At 52.2% G+C, this 24,716-nt stretch overlaps 1 protein-coding gene across 4 annotated transcripts in view; it reads left to right on the plus strand.

Moving 5' to 3' along the window:
• Positions 1 to 9,139: 9,139 nt before the first annotated feature.
• COLEC11 (collectin subfamily member 11) overlaps positions 9,140 to 24,716 on the plus strand; it is a 30,888-nt gene continuing 15,311 nt past the window's right edge. For 2 of the 4 annotated variants that reach the window (XM_027622242.2, XM_027622244.2), the window contains exons 1-2: positions 9,140 to 9,263; positions 13,315 to 13,458. In XM_027622242.2, coding sequence (XP_027478043.1) covers positions 13,341 to 13,458 — 118 coding nt within the window. In that variant the 5' untranslated portion in view covers positions 9,140 to 9,263; positions 13,315 to 13,340. Of the gene's footprint in view, positions 9,264 to 13,314; positions 13,459 to 20,119; positions 20,192 to 23,802; positions 24,028 to 24,716 lie in introns of those variants that run through there. The other 2 variants (XM_027622241.2, XM_027622245.2) reach the window with 2 other exon arrangements.

Consider the following 24,716-nt stretch of genomic DNA (forward strand, 5'->3'; position numbering starts at 1 on the left):
GGAGAAGCCGTTCATCCACACGGCGAGTCTGACGGACGCTTGGTGAGCTGTGTTCTCGTCACCCGGCTCAAGCCGGTTCTGTCTTCCTGACCCTGTTGAATCTGCTCCCACCCCCTTTCTTTGCTGGAGGTTTTTGAAGCAAGTTCTAGATGTGTTAATTTTAGGAATTTTTTTTTTTTTTTAGCAGTGATGATTATTAAAATCCAGTATCAAATGAACCAGTTTCTAATTTTTATTGATGTTCAATTAGCATACGTCATTGATTTTGAATGTAGGGTTCAATGATTCATTAATTGCGTATTATCACCCAGTGCTCATCACATCATGTGCCCTCCTTAATCCCCATCACCTGGTTACCCCATCCCCCCTCTTTCTGTGACCCTCAGTTTCAGTTCCCGGAGTCCAGAGTCAGGGTTTGTCTCCCTCTGATTTCTTCCCAACCAGTTTTCCCTCCCTGCCCCTGTGGTAAGTGAAACCATATGCTAATTGACATTCTCTGCTTGGCTTATTTCACTGAGCATAATCTCCAGTCCCCTCCATGTTGATGTAAAAGTTGGGTATTCATCCTTTCTGATGGCTGAGTAATATTCCGTTGTATATATGGACCACATCTTTATCCATTCATCTGATGAAGGGCATCTCGGCTTCTTTCACAGTTTGGCTATTGTGGACCTTGCCGCTATGAACAATGGGGTGCAGGGGCCCTTTTCACTACATCTGTATCTTGGGTAAATACCCAGTAGTGCAATTGCTGGGTCATAGCGTAGCTCTTTCTTAATATTTTGAGGAACCTCCATATTGTTCCAGAGTGGCTGCTCCAGCTTGAACTCCCACCAACAGTATAGGAGGGTTCCCCCTTCTCCACAACCTTGCCCACATCTGTTGTTTCCTGCCTTGTTAATTTCTGCCATTCTGACTGGTGTGAGGTGTCTCATTGTGGTTTTGTATTTCCCTGGTGGCTAGTGATGTTGAACATTTTTTTCATCTATTAGCCATTTGTATGTCTTTTGGAGAAGTGTCTGTTCATGTCTGCCCATTGAACCAGTTTTTAAGTTGCTAAATCACAAGACATTAAACCAAGTTTTAAAAAATTAATCACATGGCTTTCACTAAAATTAGTATTTATTCGTGTCCATTTATTTTTTTTATTTTTTTTTTAAAGGTTTTATGCAACTAATTTTTTTTTAAAGATTTTATTTATTTATTCATGAGAGACACAGAGAGAGAGAGAGAGAGAGAGAGGCAGAGGGAGAAGCAGGCTCCCAAGGAGCAGGGAGCCCGATGCGGGACTCGATCCCAGGACTCTGGGATCATGACCTGAGCCGAAGGCAGACGCTTAACCATCTGAGCCACCCAGGTGCCCTATTCGTGTCCATTTAAAACGTCCTATTTTTATAACCATATGCATGCTCTTCTGTTGTGCATTCTAGAATATGTTAATGACGCACATGTACTGGAGATAACCTGCTCAGAATTTCTACTTAGTGGGCTGCACAACGAAATAGCTCACGGACTGGTGTGCTAAATGTCACCACAATTTTCCTGAGTAAACTTAGTAAACTTGCTGTTATACCGTTGAACAGCATAGGGACCGGGGCACTGACCCGTGTCGTGGAAAATCCACTTCCTCTGGAACTCAACAACTATTCCACTTACTGTTGGCTGGAGGCCTCTAAAACACATTTTGGCTGGCTCAGTCAGTGAAGCATGTGACTCTTGATCTCGGGGTTGAATGCAGAGACTATTTAAAAATAAATCTCAAAAAATTAGCAAATTTACAGTGTCACACTGTATTCATTAAAAAGAAAATCCATGTGGGGAGGCCTGCTTCTCCCTCTCCCACTCCCCCTGCTTGTGTTCCTGCTCTCGCTGTCTCTCTCTCTGTCAAATAAATAAATAAAATCTTAAAAAAAAAAAAAAAAATCCATGTATAAGTAGATCCAGCTCAAACACGCTGTTCGAGGGCCCTTTAGAATATTCTTGAAGGGCTAGATCTTAAACCTGCAAGAATGGATGTGCATCATTTATTATAGAGAGTGATTGTGTTTAAATCTTCCTTTTCCCTCCTAGTGGTGTATCAGCTCCAGTCTTCTCCCTGACTGATAAACGTATATGAAGTTGCAAAGCTCCTAAGGAGTAGAACATTTTGAGCTTTTCTGAGGCACTGAGATGCATGATTTTAGATCTCTAATATTACGCTTGATATTTATAAAAATCTATAACCAAACAATAAAACCACCGGTCATGGCAATAGAGACCCCTCAGTTCCAGGGATGGCCCTGGTTACGGAGACTCCTGTTACTGTTGGGGAAGCTGCTGATGCCCTCAACTCTATAATCAATACAGCAGCAATGGTGGGTGAGGGATAGGAAGTTTAGTCTGAATGCCTCTTTGGCAGTTACATTTTTACCCAAAATTCTACACTGATACGATCAAGTTCATGCTCTGTAGGAACATATTTAAATGAGGCTTCCATTTTGTTTAGCGGCTACCTGCTCTGCAAGCAGCCTTAGCACCCCACTGAAACGAGACAAAGCGCTGTGCAGTCTTCAGTCGCAGCCTGACAGCCTGGCACGCCCCATGGACAGTTGCTGTTCTGCTCATGTTATTCGGAACTGTCTGGCGGTTTGCAAGCCTGGGGCAGCCGAGATGGGCCTTTTAGGGCCTGACTGCTGCGCGGACTAGTGGTCATGTTGTAGTCCACCGCGGTTAGGGTCTGCGCCCAGGTGTGTTACGGTCATTGTGGGGCTGGGGCTGCTGCCTTTCGTGAGCTGCCTCGTTGCTGTGACTTCAGTTCTCATTTGTAGGACGGAGCACTGGCCTGGACTAGCCAGGTTCTAGTGGGAAAGTTCCAGTTCTTCCAGTGGGAAAGGTCATGGCCCTGAGTAAATCAATGCAGACTCCCTCTCAGCCCCTGTCAGGGAGGCGCGTGTGCTTAACAGAGTGCCTGGCACAGTCAGAACTTAATGTTTGTTGAAAGAATATATAAGCTTTCTGGGGTGCCTGGGTGGCTCAGTCGGTTGGGCGTCCGACTCTTGGTTTTGGCTCAGGTCATAATCTCGTGGTGGGGATCAAGTCCCTCATTGGTCTCCACACTCAGTGAGGAGTCTGCGACTCTCTACCTCTCCCTCTGCCCCTCTGTCCACTTGAACTCTCTCGTGCTCTTTTTCTCTCAAATAAACAAATCCTTTTAAAAAAAGGTTTTCTTCTTTTTTTCAATTGGTTGCTTTTTCCATTTCCTGCCGTGTGGCTTTCCTGAAGTCTTTCAATGCCCCTGGGCCTCGGTGCCCTCTTGGTAACATGAGGGGGTTGCATAAGGATAAGCTCTTAAAATCCCCACCCGCTTAAGGGATGCGGTCTGTGAGGTGGTATCCGAGCTGGGGTCTTCCATCAAGGACCTGTCAGGGAAGCACAGAGATGACGTGGCTGTGTGTGTTCGTGATGGGCGTATTTCAGACAAGATGTTACTTTGTTTTTTTTTTTTTAAAGATTTTATTTATTTATTTGAGAGAGAGAATGAGATAGAGAGAGAGAGCATGAGAGGGAAGAGGGTCAGAGGGAGAAGCAGACTCCCTGCTGAGCAGGGAGCCCGATGTGGGACTCGATCCTGGGACTCTAGGATCATGACCTGAGCCGAAGGCAGTCGCTTAACCAACTGAGCCACCCAGGCACCCAAGATGTTACTTTGGATAAAGGCTTTGGCATATAGTTGTTGGTCAGTATATATTGATGACTTTGGTGTAATTAGGATTATCGACTTCACAGCTGGCCTGCTCGTCACCATCAGATTCAGCCCTGATTGAATGGTGTACCAGCACCTGGCTCAGATCCCATTAGGTCGTGAAGCCGGCTGCATGCCCAGTTCTCTGGTAGACCCAGGAAGTTACAGCCTCTGCCCTCGAAGGCCTGCAGCGCCCAGCGGGTGAGGCAGACGTGTAACAGCAGTCAGGAGACAAGGCGGCGTTGACTTATGTCACTGAAGGGTGCGCTTAGAAGGCTTGCTTTCCTGTGGCTCACCAAGTCCGTTCCTTTGACTTAGGTTTACCCTGAACGAGGTGCACAGGAATGGCTTGGGAGGGAGCACAGAAACACTGAGGACCTGGCCCAGGAGCCCCCCGTGTGGAGTCATCAGCTGGGACAGCTGCCCTTGCTGTTCATCTTCGTGCTGTTTTCCTGCCGCAGGAAGCTGCCTCATGGGCCGCTCACCTCGGGCCTGTCGATGGGCCCGCTCATGTGGTTACGTGGTTGCTCCTCATGGCTCCCAGGGGCTGCTGTGTAGACGGGTGCTACGGCCAACAGGTCTTTCCCTCCTTCCGTCAGGGGTTAATTTGTTGGCTTTCGGTTCCTGTGCTGGAGCAAGAGTGTGTGGTCTCGTGGGGCGTCCAAGGAGGCGGGGAGTGAGAAGGTGCAGGACAGCGCCACGTGATTTGTGAGTGTCCCGCGTGTCAGGCGCTGCGGTGGGCCACCTACTCTGTTAGCGCCAGGCCTTGCAGCGCCGTGAAGGAAGGAGCGGTTCGCAGAGAGCGGTCCTTGGACCACCAGCCCCAGCATCGCTCATCCCTTGGGAACTGGTTAGAAATGGAGGTGCCCAGATCCCCCCACCAGCCTACTGACTCAGAAAGTCTGGGGCGGGGCGCCCAGCAGCGTGTGCTTTCCGAGGTCTTCTGGATGGTTCTGGTGCACACTCACATTTGAGACCCGGTGATCTTGGGTGCTGTAATGACCTTGGATGGCACGATGTGCTCAGGTGAATGGCGTTCACATCGTCTTGCTGGCAAGCTACACTGGGAAGCTGGAGCTGCATCTCCCGGTGGGCGCGGTGGGCTCCAGCTCTGACGTGCAGGCGGGGTGCCCGCACTCCCTGACCGTCTGGGGACTGTGTCCGCGAGGGACCAGTGTACTGAGAGGATGGGAGGCCTAGTGCCGCTCTGCAGTGTCAGGGAACTCTGGGGAAACGGAGCCGTCAGGCAGGGAGGGGTGGCCCAGGTTAACGTCCTTAAGGACAAAGTATCCAGAGCTACGAGGCCTGGCTGGGTGACCTCCAAGGAAAATTCCCATCCAGACACAAATGGGCTTGATCTGGCTCTTGGGTGCAGATTTCTCTCTTATCTCTGAGAAATGTAAATAGTCATTGGGAGCCAGGCCAGATTCTCATCCTGACCCACTGAGAGCGGCCAGGCTGCCCGAGAGAGTCAGAGTTCAGGAGGAAAAGCCTGCGCCCAACGGCACGACTTCTGTGCTTGTCAAGAAGAAACAGGGAAGGAGGGAAAGTGGGGGGAAGGAAGCCAGAGAAGGCCCGAAGGGAGAGGGACCTACTGGATTCTTGTGACTTTTTGGTGCTTATTCGCAAGGCAGGTGTACACATGATTTCTAATTGAAAAATGGTTCTAACTGACAATCTACTTGAAACAGGTCAGTTAGTATAACATTATCACTTACTCTGTAACAGAGTAATTCTCAGGTTTGGACATTTTTTGAAAAAGCCCTGAACAGTTCAGGACACAAACCAAAACATAAGTGCCCCAGGTCGGTGGTGAGACTGGAGGAGGGTGGAACGCAGCCTGGAAAGCACAGCTCTGGGGAGACAGGGTGGGCCCCGACCTGGCCCGTGCCCCACCTGTCATCTTGGGCAAGTTAATTCTCCGCCCTGTCTCTTGAGCGCTAGCTGGAGTACAGGTGGCTGGCTGGCCAGGCTGGTTGTGAGGACTGAGTTCGTGGCTGACTGAGTGGTCCTCACTGGCACCCGGCTGCTGGGCCTTTACCCCAGAGGGCATTCAGCGTGGGCCAAGGGGATGCACCCCCACGACACGGTGCGCGATCAGTTACGACTGCTGTCTCAGGCCTCGGACCAGGAGCTGTGGGAGTGGCCAGGGGTGTCTTTGGGATCTGGCTACGGGACTCCCATGTGAGCACTCTGGCCATCTGGGGCCTGGTGGGGACATCCAGGACACTGTGGGACATTTAGCAGCATCCCTGCCCCGTCCCCAGGAGCCGGTACTCCGCACCCCCAACCCCACGGTGTGACAGTATCTCCAGAGTATTGCCACATGTCCCCGGGCGGGGAGTGGGGGCCAGGTGAAGTTGAGTTGGGGTTGCATTCCTTCAGATGTAGGTGGGTTAAGTTGCTCTGACACCCTGCCACGACACGGATGAACCTTGAGGACATGATGCTCTGTGAAACAAGCCAGTCACAGGAGGGGACAGATGCTGTTGGGTTCCAGTTACATGAGATACTTAGAATAGTCAAAATCATAGGAAGCCAGGTAGTAGCGGCCAGGGGCTGAGGTGGGGGTGTGATGGGGACGCAGCGGCATGGGGGCAGAGGTTCAGTTTCACAAGATGGAAAGAGTCATGGAGATGGACAGGAGGGCCACGCGACGTTAGGAATGTAGTTAATACACTGAACTCTACACTAAAACATGATTACGATGGTAAATTGTATGGTATGTGTATTTTATCACAATAAAAAAAAAACCTGAGGGGCGCCTGGGTGGCTCAGTCATTAAGCGTCTGCCTTCGGCTCAGGTCATGGTCCCAGGGTCCTGGGATGGAGCCCCGCGTCGGGCTCCCTGATCCGCGGGGAGCCTGCTTCTCCCTCTCCCACTCCCCCTGCTTGTGTTCCCTCTCTCGCTGTGTCTCTGTCAAATAAATAAAATCTTTAAAGAAACAAAAGAAAACAAAAAAACCCTTAAATCAGTTGGGTATGTTTGTGTGGGTTCTCTGGTCTGTCCCATTGTATCTCGAAACTGGGCAGACTGGGGCGCCTGGGTGGCTCAGTTGGTTAAGCGACTGCCTTTGGCTCAGGTCATGATCCTGGAGTCTCGGAATCGAGTTCCGCATCGGGCTCCCTGCTCAGCAGGGAGTCTGCTTCTCCCTCTCCTGCTCCCCCCTCTTGTGCTCTCTCTCAAATAAATAAATAAAATCTTTAAAAAATTAAAAAAAAAAGAAACTGGGCAGACTGATTCCTCCTACTTTATTCTTCATCTCAGAGTTGTTTTAGCTACTTGCTTCCTTTGTCTTTTCATATAAATTTGAGAATAATCCTGTCTCTATCTACAAAATGTCTTGCTGGGATCTTAACAGGAATTGTGTTAAGCTTGCAGATCACTCTGGGGAGAACCGGTGTCTTCCCCGGGTGCTGAGCCTCCCAGTCCAGGAGCGCGACTTGGTTTCTTAGAGCTGCTGTGATTTTCCTCGTTGGCACCTTGTGTTTCAGCACTTAGATCCCGACATCTTTTGTTAGATTTACCCTGACGCATTTCATTCCTTTGAGTGATTGTGATTTTTGATTTCAGAGTCTATGTGTTCATTGCTAGCTTTTAGAAGTACGCTTGATTTCCGTATGTTCATGTTGGGCTCTGAGCCTCGCCGAGCTCCCTTCTGGGTTTTAGGAGTTTTTGTAGACTCCTTGGGATTCTCCAAGCAGACAGTTATGTCATCTGCAAGGAGGGGCTGTTCTGTGTTTCTTTTCAGACCCATGTGCCTTTTGTTCCTTTCCCACATCTTTCTCGCCGTCTGAGACTCCCAGCACCATGTTGGATAACTGGTCTGAGTGGGTGTCCTGGCTGTGTCCTGATATTAGGAGGGAGACGTTCAGTCCTTCCTGAGTATGATGTTACTGTCGGGTTTTTGATACAGATGCTCTTTATCAAGCAGAGGAGGACCCCCCCATCCCTATTTTTCAGAGGGTTTTTGTCATGAAGTGGTGTTGAATTTTGTCAAATGCTTTTTTTGTACCTATTGATAGAATCATGTGATTTTTCATTGTGCTAACAAAGGATGGTTGATTACATTGGTTGACTTTTGAATATTGACCCAGCCTTGCATCCCTGAAATACTCCACTTGGTCATAGTGTGTATATCTTTTTTATATGTTGCTGAATTCTATTTGCTAACATTTTGATTTTTGTATCTATATTCATAAGGGTTATTGGTCTATACTTTTCTTTCTTTTTTTTTGTACTGTCTCTGGTTTTGGTATCAGGGTAACACCAACTTCATAAAATGAATTAGTAAATGCTCCTCCTTCTTCTTTTTCCTGGAAGAGATGTGTAAAATTGGTGTTAATTTTTCTCTAAAAGTTTGGTAGAATTCTCTGTGAAGTCATCTGGCCTGGAGCTTCTTTTCGGGGAGTTTTTAAGTTACAAATTCAATCCCCTTAATTGTTAGGGGGCTGCTAAGTGGTAGGTTGTGTGTTTCCAGGAAGTGGTCCATTGGGTCTAAGTTTTCAGATTTATTTATGCTACTACGTGGTTTTAATAAAGAATCCATTCTTTTTCATAGATTTTGTGATGTATGTGGAATTTGACAGTTTTTTTTTTAAGATTTTATTTATTTATTTGTCAGAGAGAAAGAGAGAGAGAGCACAAGCAGGGGGAGGGACAGAGGGAGAGGGAGAAGCCGGCTCCCCACTGAGCAGGGAGCCCGATGCGGGACTCGATCTCAGGACCCCAGGATCATGACCTGAGCTGAAGGCAGATGCTTCACCGACCCAGGCACCCCTGAATGCAAAAGTTTTTACAAAATTTGTGATCTGTTGTGACTTCTTTCAGTCTAAATAAAAATGCACTTTTGAATGTAGCCTTTTGTGATCATAATTGTATGTATGTATCTTTTTCTTAAAGAAGCCCCCTCCCCTCATCGGGTAAGAGCCAGGAGCCAGATCCGCCCACCAGAGATGTGTTTTGCCTTTACGTGAAACGTCAGTTGGTGGAGTGAGTTTGGGTCTCGCGTGGGTTAGGTCTCGACAGGCAGTAGACAAGCTGGGAATGCCTTGAAGTGAAACCCTATATGGAGAGCATGGAAGGAAGCCTATCAGCCACATTGATTTGTCTGATGTGACACCCGGTGATGGCTCTTCATGCTTTTCCTCAGCGCCCACCATACTTACGCTTGCTTTTTCAGAAGGAGAAGAGAAAGAGAACAGAAGAGACACAGAAGAGTTAGGCTGGGGTGCCTGGGGTGAAGAGCTGGAAGGCCGTCTCTGGCGGGTCCGCGGCCTGACCCCGGGGCTGCTTCCAGCGTTCCCACACTCTTACCACCGCCCTCCCCCAGGACAGCTGATGTATTTCAAACAGGAAACTCTGCAGATAAGGCTGCAGACACCAGCCTGATTTGCTGGGCAGCCTGACAGCCCAGGCCGTGCTCGCCTGGCCTGTGGGGCTCGGCGGCCTCTGTAAATAGCAGCCATGAGGCTCCCGGGCGCAGTGTCCTCGCGGGTCCCCGACAGTCAGGACGCCCCCTTCGCCTGACGTACGCTGCAGGTAGGGACGCTCTGCCTGGTGCCCTGGCAGCCTTGGGGAGCAGGGCGGGGGTCTGCCAGTTGATGGGAATACACTGAGCTAGGAAGGCGAGGTTCCAGACGCGGCCAGAGGGAGGACTCAGGTGGAAGGGGGGGTGGGAATCTGTTCTTTGGTCCTCATGAAGGATGGGGTCTGTCAAATGGATCTGGCTCTAGAATTCCAAGGTCTGATTACTTCAGGGGCTCATGGTGGAAACTTCGTGGGGCTGGCTCATGAGGAGGACTCATGAGGAGGAGACTTCTCAGCTCTGCACAGGTTCCAAGAGGTGCAGCCATGTTTTCCCGAATCCCCAGTCCCCGTGTGTAAGGTGGCCCTAGCACCAACTGCCTGTCCCCGGGGAATGTCCACCACCTGCGGGTGGGGCGCCATGGGCCACATCAATAATCTATTCTCATGGCCCGTGGCTCTGTTCTGGCTCAGTAATGTGGCAGGACTGGAGTGGGGGCCTCTGGTCTCCCAAACTGGGTAAGACTTGGTGTGACGGGGGCCCTTCCTCCCCCACTGGCTGTCACAACCGGCTGGCCTTCCGGGCTGAAGTCAGGTAGCGCTTAGGAATTTAAAAGGTGAAGTGGGAAAGCCGCCGCACGTGCATGACAGGACTTCTGATCTGATGGGAAACGCTCTACTGGCCGGGCAGAGCCGAGCCCGGGCTTTCGCCGCGAGCTTTCAGTGCGTCTCCAGCTCGTCTGCGAGTTTGAGAAATCTGGAGGCCGTGAGAGGACAGGCAGATGGTTTGTGGAAAGCTAGGGGAAGGGCCTCTTCCTCCTTAGTGTGTGCCCTTCGGGTGGGCCCTGGGGGAGACCCTGTGTCACTCTGGGGAGCAAGCAGCTGGGCGGGGAGGGGGTGTCCGTCCGTGGAGCTCTCTGGCACTTCCAGATGTGGTTCTCCGGCTATAAATGCTGCAGATGTTTAATGAAAATGTGGCATTGTGAGTTTGGCAAATTATACCACTTTTTTAAAAAAGATTTTATTTATTTATTTGACAGAGAGAGACACAGCGAGAGAGGGAACACAAGCAGGGGGAGAGGGAGAGGGAGAAGCAGGCCTCCCGCCAGAGCAGGGAGCCCGATTCGGGGCTCGATCCCAGGACGCTGGGATCATGACCTGAGCTGAAGGCAGGCGCCCAACGACTGAGCCACCCAGGTGCCGCTATACCACATTTTTTTTCATTGTCTATTTCATTCTTTTTTTTAAAAAAAGAGAATTTCATTCTTACAATGAACTTCTACTAAGAATTCCAAATTGAATTTCGCCTGGGAAACCCTGGCTTCCTGTGCTGAAGGGAGGGTGGGAGCCTGCTGGTCTCTGGCTGGATCAGGATGTGGTTCTTATAGAAGGCCCGGTGGTGGGCCTCCGTTTACAAACAGAATTCCTCTCCCAGGAGGACAGGGAGGAGGTGGAACTCCCCGGGGCAGGCCCCCCTGCCCCCCACCCCAGGGCTGCCCTGCTCTCTGCCCCGGAGATACAGAAGGCGAGCAGGCGAGGGCCGAGGGCCACAGGGAGGGGTTTGGGCTGCATCTTGTGCGCCTTGTGCGGGGCTCTCTGCTGGCCCTGCACCTCCTTTCTTGGGAGGTGGCGACCACTGTCCCTCGAAGCCGAAGCTGTGTGTGGGAGCACAGAGTCATGCTGAGCAGTGTGGCTGTGTCCTGACTCAACCATTTCTAGCTGGAAAGGAAACTCCCAAGTCAGCTTTTGCCACCTGAGACATTTAAAAAAATCTAAACCCCATCTGCATCCACAAACACCAAGAAGCAAGTATCTGTAGGCTCGAGCTCAAATGTAGTTGGATCAAATGTTTATCATGACTTTTTAAAAATTGAGATATAATTGACATACATTATATTATCATTACTGTTAAGAGCTACATTCTGGAGAGAACCCACATTTGCTTCCAAAGCAGCAGCTCAGCTTTTCGGTGAAAGACACACTGTGGCAAGCAGGCCCGGCTGCTCCTTTGTCGGGAAACCCTTAGGCATTCCAGGACCCAACGGCAGGGCCAGGACCGCTGTAAGGCCATCCCGCACCGGCCGTGCGTCTGAGGCGCCGGCCCCGGGAGTCCCATGTGAATCTGGGCATGAAGAGCCCTTGAGGAATGAGGAAAACCAGTAGCCGAAGACAGCATTAAATTACAGGTGTTGCGGCTGTGAACTTGTCTATTCATTCATTCATTCCTTCATGCATCCTTTTGTTTGCTCAGTTCAGTGCCTGCTAAGCTCCTGCCCGGGGCCCCCAGCGCTTTCCCAGCTGCAAGCGGTGTTCACACGTGACCCACTTCCAGAGCAAGTCACTGGCACTGGGACCCAAGGCCCAGCGACAGGGGAGATGTGAAAGAGGCAAAGCTCATCCCTGCAGACTGTGGGCGAACTTGCATGTCTTTTTCCTTCTCCTCGGAGCTGCTCACTTGTGCGAGCACAGGCAGGCCGAGCGCCAGCCGGGAGGTCCAGCTGGGAGGGAGCCTGGCCGGCCAGCCCCCAGCGGCTTGGGCCTCACCACCGTTACAGTGAGAAGCCAGGTCCAAGGTGGTTTTGGGAATTAAATAAGGTCTGTGTGTCCATGTCCGGCAGTAAATAGTGGCTCCTTTTCTCTCTCCCACACGTGAAATAACACATAGTAAAAGCGCACGGCCATGGTGAGGTAAGGAGGTGGGTGGGTCGACTCTGGGGCTCGGTGCTCTGACGGCTGACAGGAGCAGAAGGGAGAGGTCAGGTGCGTCCGGAGGCCCCACGTCCGACCCCACCTTCGCCACCTGCTAGTGGGGTAACGCTGGGCAGCTGACTTCATTTCCCTCACCTCTGGTTCCCTGACCTGTGAAATGGACGCGATGTGCTGACCAGGGCTGGCCTTCTATTGTCCCCCATCGAGGGGGAACTGCCTGTCACAGTCCTGTGCTGCCCCCGAGGGGGGCTGGGTCCTTGCTGCAGGGTGTCCCAGAGCACACGCAGGTTCTGCCTGTGTCCATTTCATGGAGAAACTGCAGGAAGCCGGGGGCTGGGCAGAAGGTCTTGGTTCAGAGGCTCTGGCTTCCTGCGCCTGGAGCCACCATGGACCGCGGCCCTGTGCCTAGTGACAGCAGCATCACAGCTGTCTCCGGTGAGCACATGCCCCTCGCGGGCCTCTCTGTGCTTCACTCAGCTTCTCCTCGAACTGGCCTCACGGGCTCTTCCCTCCCCTCTAAGACGACCCAGGCCGGAGACAGACACATGATGAGGCCAGGGCACTGGTCCCCGGGCTTCCAGACGCACAGCTGTCCCCAGACCCTGCGCCGTGGGGACATCACAGTCTCAGGTGGGGGCTCTCTGGGTGCTGCCGCCGGGACCGGCCCTGGGGGGAAGAATCGGCGTGCCTGATCCCCACGGGGACGCAGGGCCAGCTGTGTCCTCCTGTGCCTTCTGGCTCTGTCCCCGTGCCACACGCACGGGTGACGGGTGCTGTCTCAGCGACACAGATAACCGATGAGCTATGGCTGCACGTGAGCCCCACAGCCTGATGCTGAGTAGAACGGGCACGCTCAGAGGCTGCACACACAGCCAGTGCCCGGGAACGCTCCAAGGCAGGCAAACTGGACAATATTTCGTTAGGAACACACTGGTGTGTAGGAAGGCTATAGGAAGCTGCAGGAGACACATGTTCACAGCCCAAGAGTGCAGCTTCAAGGGCTACGGGCCGGTCCTGGGCCAGGGGGCCGCAGGGGGCCAGCCCATCCTGGGGAGCTGGCTGGGCTCTACCATCTGTTCTGGGCGGCGTGTCGGGGTTTCCATAGCACCACACGTGTGCCTTTGTGTGTATGACATATCAGCCACAGAGAAGTAGAGGCAAGAATCTGGCGGCAGCCCTCAGGATGGCAGTCCCAGCGTGGCTGGTCAGGGAAGGCAAAGGTGGGCCCCCGAGGGAGAGACCCGAAGCCTGGGAGGGGCCCCCGACAGCTCCCTGCGCCCCGGCCCCGGCCTGCATGCTGTCACTCCCCGGCCCCGGTGTCTGAGTTCCCGTCACTGAGTCCCCTTCCTTGATGTAGGAGCCAGCGTCCCGCAAGCGCTCGTGATGAAGAGGGATCTGGCTCTGATCGGCCTGGCCTTCCTGTGGCTGCTTCCTGCGGGACATCCTCAGCAGACAGCGGAAGAGGCCTGCTCCCTGCACATTCTCGTCCCAGGCCTCAAAGGTAACCTCGACCTCGGCCTCCCAAGTGCGGCTGAGGCCCGAGGGCTGGTGCTGCTGCCGGCTCAGGGTCTGAGGAAGGTGGGCCTCACTTTCCCCATCTGCCAAATTCAGGGTGGACTACATAATGTCTACACTCTCTTTGGCCAAGGGATTCTGTAATTCTGAAGCTAGCCATATATCGGCACCTCAGCCCACAGGGACCCCATAAAGGCTGCTAACATTTGTTCCAGGCACCACACATACTATACCTCAGATGACTTTCAGGATGAGATGATCTCATCTGGTCCATTTTGCAGATAAGGACATTCAAGGCTCAGGACATTTAGCGACATAGATAATCGATGAGCGACCGAAATTGGGTCACACAGCTATGAAGCCCAGGCTCTTCCACTGGGTTCCTGAGAGCTCTTAATTTCTTCTTTAAAAAACAGACAAACCCCAAAAGCTTTTCTCTTGTTGGCTTTCCTATAATTTCCTTCCAGGGACAGCTTTGCTCTGCAGAGCTGATGTGGGGGGGGGGCACTAGCCCCCGGGACAGTATCAGCCCTCAGACTGGCATCTTCGTTTAGAAACATCCCTGGTTTCTCCATAGCACAGGCCAGAGATTCCAAAACCTTGTAATTCCCAAGCAGGATCAGCTCCGCAATTCGAGGGCCCAGTGCAAGACCAATGTGAGGACCTCTTGTTCAAATGTTATAAAGGAAACTTTGAAACAGGGACAGGGCCATGCCCCACGTGGGGCGGGCGAGCTTGGGCCTCCTGCTCTAGGAGCAAGAGGCCTGGGTGAAGAGGGCCCGGCCCGAGACTCACTCCCCAGATTCCCTTCTGCCCCTCCCTTCCCACTCGGTCTACATGGACCCGGCCCCAGAGCCTGGTCTCGGCCAGATGGGCCTGTGGTGGGGATGCTGCCAGGTCTCCTTATGGAGACGTTGGAGGAAGCAGACTCACATTTAGGGGCTATCAACCGTGATGAGAATGACTGCCACCCAAGACAGAGCCGGGCGTCTCCGGAGACCAGACCTTTGTGAGGCAGTGGGGCCGGTGAGGGCAGGTTCCCGCCGGGGGCGGACGAGACAGGTGGCCTCAGTGAGCAGGACGGGGGGTGGGCTCCTTGGAGGACAACGATGCCAACGCAGACCCTGCTCCCGAAGGCTTTTCCTCTAGCAGGTGAACAAGACATGTCCCCAGGTTGTGCGGAAGCCGTGTGGGATGTTTTGGGGCCTCGGAGCATGCATTCCAGGCACCCTGATAAACAGCAACATTGTTCCGTAGTCTTGATGGCCACAGTCTGTCCACACCAAAGGGACAATTCCAGTGGAGTAACTTTTTTTTTTTTTAAGAGTTATTTATTTGAGGGGCGCCTGGGTGGCTCAGTCGTTAAGCGACTGCCTTCGGCTCAGGTCATGGTCCCAGGGTCCTGGGATCGAGCCCCACGTCGGGCTCCCTGCTCGGCGGGAAGCCTGCTTCTCCCTCCCCTACTCCCCCTGCTTGTGTTCCCTCTCTCGCTGTGTCTCTCTCGCTCAAATAAATAAATAAAATCTTAAAAAAAAAAGAGTTATTTGAGAGAGAGGCAGTGTGCTCGGGGCAGGGGAGGGGCATAGGGAGAGGGGGAGAGACAATCGCAAGCAGTCTCCACACTGAGCGCCGAGCTCTATCTCCCGACCCTGAGATCATGACCCCAGCCAAAATCAAGAGTCGGACGCTTGACTGACTGAGCCACCCAGGCACCCCGAGAAACTTCTTATCACACTTACTGAAGTCCCTACAATCAGCTTCACTGAGGTATAATTGACAAGAAAAAATTGCATATGTTTAAGGTGACAGGTGAATTCACGGAAACCTTGTGAAGTGATGTCACCTCACATCGTTCCCGTTCTGTGTATGGGGGTGGGGGCGAGGACTGCAGGGGTCTTGTTCTGGCCCAGGAACAAGGGGCCCTGACTAACACACACCTTTGGGGACTTTGCTCCTCTGAGACATGACTTAGCCTCTGGAGCCTGCTTCCTCTCCCGCCGAGGGGTGACCTCCTCTGTAGAAGCAGGTGCTGGCGAGCCAGGAGCGCCCACGGCCCTTCCTCAACTGGCCGCAAAGACGTCCAAGTACCTGACATGTGTCTTCGTGGTTGGGTCGCCAATGACCCCAAATGCCATTGAGGCAAAAGCTTTGTGCCATAGATCATCATGTGACTGGCAGGGAGGCCAGCCAGAAGTAAATTCTGGCCATGGGTTCTTTACTTCTTTGAGGGAGGAGGGGGCAGGTTGTCAATATGGTGGAGCATGAGATCGACACTTGAAATGTCAGCCTCTCGTGGTAGAGAAATGACTCGTCACATAGAACTTTACACGGCTCATCGGCCCCAAATCAGTGCCTGATAAAGGAAAGGATGTGGGGAGAGGACACTGGGCTCCCTGGGCAGACAGTATGGAGTGTGCGGGAGTTTTGGGGGAAGAGGCTTACAGCAATATGGTCCTGGGGTTCTCACCAGCGGGGACACAACCCTGAGTGTCCCCCAAGACCAGCAGCCGACCGTTCAGGCCCTGCCCACAATGAGTGGCACTTGAAGACAGCCTTGTTCTTGAGAAGCACATCTAGGCTGGGCTCCAAGGAGGAGGCCAAGGTCACTAGGAGAGAGTGGGACCAGGAGGCGTCCGCCGCTGCTGTCTCCCGAGGGTCGGTGCGTGGGACCGGGTGCAGCTCCTGCAGCAGCCCCCACGTGCTGTCTCCTAGGACACGTTGTGCCCCCTCCTCGGGCTGGGGAGGCTCTCTGCCTCTGGGCTCTGGACGCCCCCACCACAGGGACCACAGGGGAGCTCGGGGCGCCTGCCCCCCACTACTGGCCGAGACAATCGCCCGTGATGCAGAATCTTGGGGAGAACGATGTTTGAGATTTTCTGATGATCTGAGAGAGACAAGACCCATGTGAGGTGGAAGTCTTGTCTTTAATGGAGTGGTACTCCTCGTTCCCCTTAGGAAGAGGACTTGTGGGGCACAAGGTAACGCTTGGTGCGGCTCAGGGACTTCGGTCCTCGGAGCCTTGCGGCGCACACGGGTGTGGTCAGGCTCAGCAGGTGCAGAGCCGGCGGCGGTCAGGAGGGCTGCGGCCTCACTGCTTTGTCTCTACGAGGAGCGTGAGGCTCAGTGCGCAGTGTTGGTCCACTGAGGGGCTGCTTATCTCGGTCCTTCTCTGTGAGGGCTCCGATGCCCTAGGGAGGGGTGGTCAAGACATACAGCCTACTTCTCCTGGCCGGGCCCCTCCTCTGTAAGGTGGACGTGATCCTGCCTCACATGGTGCGGCGGGCTTACGGGAGGCATGTAGGGGAACGCCGGGTGTAGGCGCTGGGGCTCATCGTCCCCCGCCAAAGAAAAGCTGGCGGGTGCGCTTCGCGTGAATTTCCTGCAAGTGTGGACAGAGCACCTTTGTGATCCAGGCCCCCCCGCCCCCCGGGCGCATCGGGAGACCCCGAGCTGGTGGGATGTGCACTCCACCTTCCAGGGGTTTCCGTCCAGGGGGGCCGGCACGTGGAAGCAGGTGCTGTCCCGCAGGGGTGACACCCGGTCGCCTCGGCGCGGACTACCTCAGCCGTACACCTGCCCCTCTCCCCGACACGCGGGGCGGGACCGGCTATCTCCCTGGGCACGGCGCGCCGGGGCTTCCCGCGGCCCCCACGCAGGAGCTGCGCGCTCCGGCTTCTCCCAGCCCGCGCCCGCGCCCACGCACCGGTCACTTCCCGTCTCCCGGCCGCTCACCTGTGCAGGTGCTGTCCCCCTCTCTCGGAGCACCATTTCCCCTGGCTACGGCAGGTCTCAGTCAGAAGTCACTTCCTCAGAGCGCTTTTCTGATCTCTCATTCTCAATTATGGCTTTTTCGGGTTGAAATTATTGCTGCCTTTTATCTTACTTTAATCTTGTATCCTGTGCTGCTGATGAGAATTCTTAGGTCAGCCTGACTCATTCAGGTGCATGTCATCTTCACAAATTCTTCCTCCTCTTGGGTAACTGATAGAATCTTCTCTTTATTTTTGAGGTTCTGCAGTGTCACTGTGACACGTGTAAGTTATTTCACCTCCTCTCTTCCGCGTGGTTTTCCTGGGCACCTGCCGCTGTGTTCTCCCACACCCTCCCATAGTGCCGGGAGCTCACAGCTCCTAAACCCGCACGACTGTCTCGGCTTCCAATGTCTGTTCTCCCTTTTCTGGAATTCCTTTCAGTTGGATACTGGAATTTGTGGGGCTTGTCTTCACTTTCCCCTTGATCCAAACAAAACTTTCCAGCCCTTTATCTCTTTGTGTCGCACTGTGAAAACGTTCTTCATCCTGACCTTCTGTTTGGTGAAGTGGCTTGTACCATTGGCCACTCTGCTTCTCAGCCTTTCTGTAGAGCAATTCGTTGCAAAAATTCATTTCCTGTGCAAGATTTCTAGTTGGTTCTTTTCAGTGCTTTCTATATTTGTTCATAGATGCCTATTCTCTCTTGCCTTTATGAAGATATTCAGCATCTTATTTCTTTTTTTTTTTTTTAAAGATTTTATTTATTTATTCATGAGAGACAGAGACAGAGAGAGAGAGAGAGAGAAGCAGAGGGAGAAACAAGCTCCCAAGGAGCAGGAAGACCGATGCGGGACTCGATCCCGGGACTCCAGGATCATGACCTGAGCTGAAGGCAGACGCTTAACCATCTGAGCCACCCAGGCGCCCTCAGCATCTTATTTCAGGGTCAGACACTGACTGCCCCAAAAGTCCCTTTCCTCTGTTGGTTCTCTTCTGGATGTTGGTGTTCCTCAAATGCCCACAGGTTTTGGTGGTGAGCTCAGTCTGTTAGTTGGTATTTCCTACTGGTCTATCAATGTGTCTCGGAGTATTGCAATTGTAATAATTTCCTTTTTTAAGAACGGTGAAGTACCCAGAGATTTAAGCGCCATGGATGTGTGCTAGGCGTGTGTGAGCCCACCCTCCAGCAGGGGCCTGGGTGGAGGCTTCAAGGCTGGGGCACGCAGGGCACAGTGACAGGCCAGCTCTGTCTTCTGGTTGGTGGCACTCACTTTGCTTTTCTCTTTGTTTACTTAAGTTTAAATGGGAAGTCCCCTCCTTCAGGCCAGAGGATCAGTTTTGGGCATCTCATTGGGGAATCTGTAACCTCAGTTAGCCTCTCACCAAGTGTGAGTGCCCAAGGAGAATCACAGAGAACTGGAGTAACTTAGATGTTGGCTGGTGTTGTGCGTACCTGGGGAGGTACACCGAACCCCTGTCGGCCCCCGTGTGCTCTCATGGGGGCACGGTACAGCAGTCAGGCAGACGAGCCGTATAATATGGAACAGGGCCTCGTCACCGGAGAGAGGAGGTAGTTGGTGAGGGAATCAGGAGGAGCAACCTGGAGGGTCAGGTGAGAAGGTGGCTGCCAATACCTGGGCTCCAGATGAAGACCTACTGAGGACGGTTTTAAAAATGGGACATTATTTGTCACCACATTCAGCCTTGGTGGTTTTAAGAAGGGACATAACATAATTGGATCTGTGTTTTAGGAAGACGGTTTTGGTGTGGATTAGAGTGGGGGGAGGAGGGGGCCTAGGGAGGGCCCTTGATGTCTCCCATCGGGACTCCACCCTCCGCTGCTCGCGGGCTTCTCCACGTTTTGTGCATGTCTGTCCTGCATGAGCACTGTGAGCGCAGTCCCCAAGGCCGCACGAAGCCCCGGGGCCGGCCGACTGGGCCAGAACATGGCCAGGACAGGGAGTGGGCCGGTCAGACCCCGCAGAGCTGGGCAGAGTCTTGCACTTCGCTGATGAGGGAGACAGGAAAGCAGAGATGATGCTGGGCCCGGGGCTTGCAGTCCGGGAGAATCAGTGTGTCAGCCAGAATCAGGAATGTCACAGGAGGGACTCATCTCTGGGGAAAAGCCATCGGGTCGATTTGCAGCGAGCTAAGTGTGGGGTATCAGGAGATGAACAGCCCATCTCCCTGTTTCAGTTCTGAATGAGATAAGCGACAGATCAAAGATGCGCAGGTGTCTGCCAAAACATGACCAGGACTCAGGACAGAGGCTGGGGGGCATGTAGCCTGGGCTGAGAGCAGGACACACTTGGCCAGCAAACCTGAATCAGGTGGATGTGCCCACCTGGTCACAGGCTCCCCAGCCCCGAGTGTGTGCTGCAGGTGGGTGTGGGGGGCTCATGCTGAAGGGACCAGGGGATGCTGATGTGAGCACCTGTTTATTCTTCCCAGGCACATCAGACAGGTACAGAGGGACACCGCGGCCACGGGAGATCCTCCAGACCCCTGCTCTCCTCATGCTGCCGTGAGGGCAGGGGGTCAGCAGCGCAGGCACAGAGGGTCTCGGGGAGTGTTGTGCGCCCGAGGACAGGCTAGCCCAGAGGGATAATTGGAGAGAGGGACACAACATCCCTAGAGGGGAAAGGAGGGTGGAAGCAGAGTCCCGACACAGATCTGGGACAGGGAAACCTGAGAGCCCTCGGTGATGGAGGGTGGGAAAATGGGGGAAAGCCGATGGGGGTGGGAGATGGTCTGGATGAGAGATGAAGTCTCCTGGGGGCTGGGGCTGGGGAGAGAGAGGCCAAGGGGCCTGGCCGGCAGCACACACAGGGTGGGCAGCTGACACTGGAATCCGTGCTCACGAGGAGCTCCTAAATGCAGTGCCTTCTTCCGCAGGGGACGCTGGAGAGAAGGGAGACAAAGGTGCGCCGGGACGGCCTGGGAGAGTCGGCCCCGCAGGAGAGAAAGGTACCTGCTGCCCCTCGGCCCGCCGAGGTCTGCCCAAGAGGGCACAGCTGCTGCTCCAGCTGCTGCAGGAGCCTCAGGGGAGAGGCAGGGTGCGGGCACTCCAGAGGACTTTGACACCTGTGTAGTGAGCCAGGGTGCAGAGAGTGCTCCTTGTGCTCCAAGAAACAGAGTGCGTCCTGGGAGCGGCACATAACAGTGTGGTCACGTGTGTGCAAACTCAGTCCCAGCCCGGCCCCTCACCAGCCTCCTCTGCAACATGGGGGTCATTTGGGAGCGTTACACATATAAGTGCAATTGTGAGGGTGTGTAAGAAACTCTGAAGGTGTGTCAAAATTATGGAGAAGTGTAAGCATGATGGAGGTGTGCCAAAAGTTATGGAGGTGTGCAAACGGTGATGGAGGTGTGCAAGCAGCGATGGAGGTGTGTGAGCAGTTGTGGAGGTGCATAAACAGATAAGGAGGTGTGTAAGTGGTGATGGCGGCATGTAAACAGATAAGGAGGTATGTGAGCAGATGAGGCGTGCGAGCAGTGATGGAGGTGTGTGAGCAGTGATGGAGGCGTGCAAAGGACCAAGTGGACAACCTTGGGTGGGGTGCGTAGGGTACACAGGGGTGGACGCACCTGTGGCTAGCAGATCCTAATTGCTGAATCTGTTTCCTTCTTAGTACAATTGCGTATTTCTCCGTATCCCCTGGGGTTGTGCCGAGTCTTACAGGAAGTAGATTGTACATGCAAATTAGCCGCACAGTAAAGGGGGTAGAGGTGCATTTTCGAGGTTCATGCTCTGTGCTCTGGGACTTACACTGACACCCATCCAGCTGGTCCCCCAACCAGTTCTCCAACACTGGAGAGCTAGGCGGTTTCCAGTTTCCAGAAAGTTATTATGACAATGCAAATAAAGGCCATTGAGTATATATATTCATATATTTAGTCCATGCACTGTTTTTTCACTTTTTTGAGGTACAGTTTATGGACATTCTCCTTTTGATATGCAAGTGATGAGTCTGACAGCTGTACACATCTGGGAAACCCTTGTCACATTTGAGACCAAGAGCATTTCTGTCACATCCCTCCATTAGTCTTAATGATTTTTATTTCTTGTTTTCTCCTTTGTTCTTAAAAAAATCAGTTAAAAGAATAAATGAACTATTCTTCTAGTTCAAAGTTCAAAGCATATAGAAACAGCTCACAGCAAATGAATGCTCTCCTTCTAGGTCCCGGGCTCCCTGGGATCCTTCCCACCAACACTGTCGGTTGATCTCTCTCTACAGAGGTATTTTATGGGTCAGCAAGCACACCAGCAAAGGTATACCTGATTCTTCCCTCCTTGTGTACAAACAGTTGCACTGTGCACGTATGGTTCTGCATCTCCCTCTTTCACTTAACAATACGCCCTGGATCATTCTATAGGAGCACAGGCATGTCTCCCTCCTCTCGTGTGGTGACGCGCGGCTCCATGCTTCAGCTGATCTGTTCCTGGAGAGGGGTTTGCTGCGGACAATAGTCTCGTATGTGTCATTTTTAAATGTCTGTGCGTACAGCTTGAAGATAAACTCCTGACTGTAACAGAGTGCTGGGGCATTTGAAATTCTGGTAGATGTTGCCCTCCGAAAAGATTGAAACAATGTCACAGGCAACACAAGGAATGTGTCACCTGCCGCCCTCACTGGGAGGAAAGCTGCAACTCTGAGAGTAGTAAAATGCCGCCTTAGTAGGTTTGACTTCACTTCTCTTATTATGAAGTAGAGTCATCATCTGGGCATTTAAAAGTCATTTGTATTTCTTTTCCGTCTTTTGGTCCTTCTCCTCCTTTCTTGGTTGTTTTCTTCTATCTTTAAAAAAAAGTTTTGGGTTCTTTTTCTTCTTGATATGTAAGATACTTTTGTACTTGTATTTTCTGTGCATATCTCTGAATATTTCCTTAGAATACGTGGCCGTAAGTGAAATTTGGAACTTTAAAAAGACTATCTGTGCATACATTCTTATGCTGGTCCATACACTTCCCACTCGAAATGAGCAATCTTCCCGAGTTTTGGGGAGCACTCCATCTGTGTGCTCAGCAGACGCAGGAGCGAGTGAGGCAGGAGCTCCTCTCCGGTGGTCCCCGCGAGAAACAACAAGGTGGCGGCTATATCCCAGCAGAGGCCAGCCCCGCTGACTGAGAGGAGAGCTGACCAGGGAGCCGGGGCTACTTACTCCCCGTGTCTGTCTGCCCATCTGCAAAGGGTGGCTGTGAGGGAACTGCTTCACAAAGTTCTCGGGTTGTGGTAAGTTAACAGTGTCTCAGAACTAAAGCGCTGTAGTTTTTATTTTATTATTATACTTCTTATGAAAGTGGAAAGTGTTGTAGATAGTCTTATTACTGAACTCATTATGATATTTACACAGTGATAAAAGGGATGTGCCTCTACTTTTTTGTGTGGGCGATTTTATATTTCAGCCAGGAAGTGGGTAGTTCCCCTAGTCTAGACGGTCACAAATTCATTTCACGATCCTATTTCATTGATGTTTTTTCAAAGTAATGACATTTGAGCTCAGCGTGCAAGTGGCAATAAAGTCCTACCTTCATGAAGTAACTGCCTTGTTTCAAATTTTTCCAACATACGCTTGTGATAGAAAGTTTAATATACCTAAAGTGGTGAGAAAATCATCCATAATAAAATCATCCAGAGGTTGGCACTTACTTTAGGATATTTCCTTTTTTTGTGCCTTTTTTTGCTTTGTTATAATTGTATTGTCCGCATAAATTTGCATCCTACTTCTTAAATTTAATGTCAGATTTTAGTGTCACCATTTTTCATGCTGTGAAACCATTTTAATGGATGCCCAATATCCACGGGTAACTTAAAATCCCACCCTGGGCGGCGTGTTCCAGTGTGGAGTCCTCTGTGGGGTTAGCATGGGAGAGAGGAGCCTGGCCCTGGCCCTTTACAGTCCCGCACCAGCAGCGGCCGGGGTCACCAGCATGACGCCCTCTGGGGGGTCCGCGAGTGTGGGGTTCATCGGGGGTCTGGCACCGCCGCTGATGAAATGAGCAGCTCTGGTCTGGGGTCTTTACTAAGTGCAGAATATAGAGAACACATCAACCCACATGTATGTACTTGGATCACTGAGTAGTGGAAGCATTTATGGAGAAATGTCAGAAGTCTCCTTCTTGGGGCGATCTTGAAAAGAGGATTGGCCATGACGTGACGCATGGGAGCGAATCAAACAGGATACAGGAACAGACATGACTGATTAAAATATTTACACAAAGACAGAGAAAGTATGGGAAAGAAATAAACCAAAACATTAGTAGTAGATATTTCTGGGTTGTAGGATTATAAGAATTTAAATGTTCTGTTTTACTCCTTTCTGCGTTTTTGGTATTCCCAGCAAAGAGCATGTGCTGATTTTCGATGTCAGCACGTTTTTGTAACTAGAGGCATGGGTGTGTAGCCTCTGGCCGCTTCCCGCAGACGCCCCATGTGCTGACGCGGTGCTCCGGGTCCAGCCGGCCATGGAGAGCCGTGGACAACCTCAGAAGCCCTGCCCCCGGCCCCCCCTGCAGGAGAGCTCCCAGGAAGGATGACCTCAGCTCCCGTGGCCTCTGTGCGGTGTGGGGTGGGGAGCTGTGTGGGGCCTCGGAGTCCTACGCTCTGTCCCCGTCTCCCCGGCTTTCCTCCCGCCCGGAGGCTTTCCAGCTCAGCGCTGGGTTTAGTGGGTCACGGCCACGGCCCGGGTGTGCTGTTCCTGATGTCCAGTCTCCGACATCTGTAGCTTCCAGAAGGCTCTTTGCTCCGGTGGAGTCGTGAGCGTTCCAGAAACCGGGGGGCTGGGACTTGCCTGGTTTTAAGGTGAGGGCAAATGGATCATTGACTTTTTTCATTTTTCAGATATTATTTTCCCTGGAATCATTTTTTCCATGTAAATATTACTGGACCCTTGAGAGATTTTTAGAATTTATTATTTTCTTTAGCTTTTTTAAGAAAAGATTTTATTTATTTATCTGAGAGAGAGAGAGAGAGAGAGAAGGAGCAGGGGAGGGGGCAGAGGGAGAAGCAGACTCTCTGCTCAGCCGGGAGCCGGACGTGGGACTCGATCCCAGGACCCTGAGATCATGACCTGAGCCGAAGGCAGTTGCTTCACCGACTGAGCCACCTAGGGGCCCCTAGAATTTATTATTTTCTAAATATGTATCACATTTTACTGATTAGCGCTCCCCCTGTGCTGAACTTTCTTCTGTGTCATTTGCACTGGGTTGGATCGCCTGATTGGAACGCTCGGTTCTAAATTGTATAGAGAGACTCTCCCCTCGATTTTTAGTTCCTGATGGGTTTTTCCCTGTGTAGTTTCAGCCAGTGTAAGTTTTATTTTGCGATGGTTATTTCTGCCAGTGATATTCTTTATGAAATTGTTAGAAGACTAATAGCTCCTGTTTATGATTTTGCTAGTGTATGAAAACAGTGTGAGGAATTCCCTTCAGGTATTTCAGGATTGCTCTGTTTTTGGAATTGCTCACCAGCCTTGGTCTCTCTGGGTTTAC

The sequence above is a fragment of the Zalophus californianus genome, chromosome 8, assembly GCF_009762305.2.
Source record: "Zalophus californianus isolate mZalCal1 chromosome 8, mZalCal1.pri.v2, whole genome shotgun sequence".
Taxonomy (NCBI): Eukaryota; Metazoa; Chordata; class Mammalia; order Carnivora; family Otariidae; genus Zalophus; species Zalophus californianus.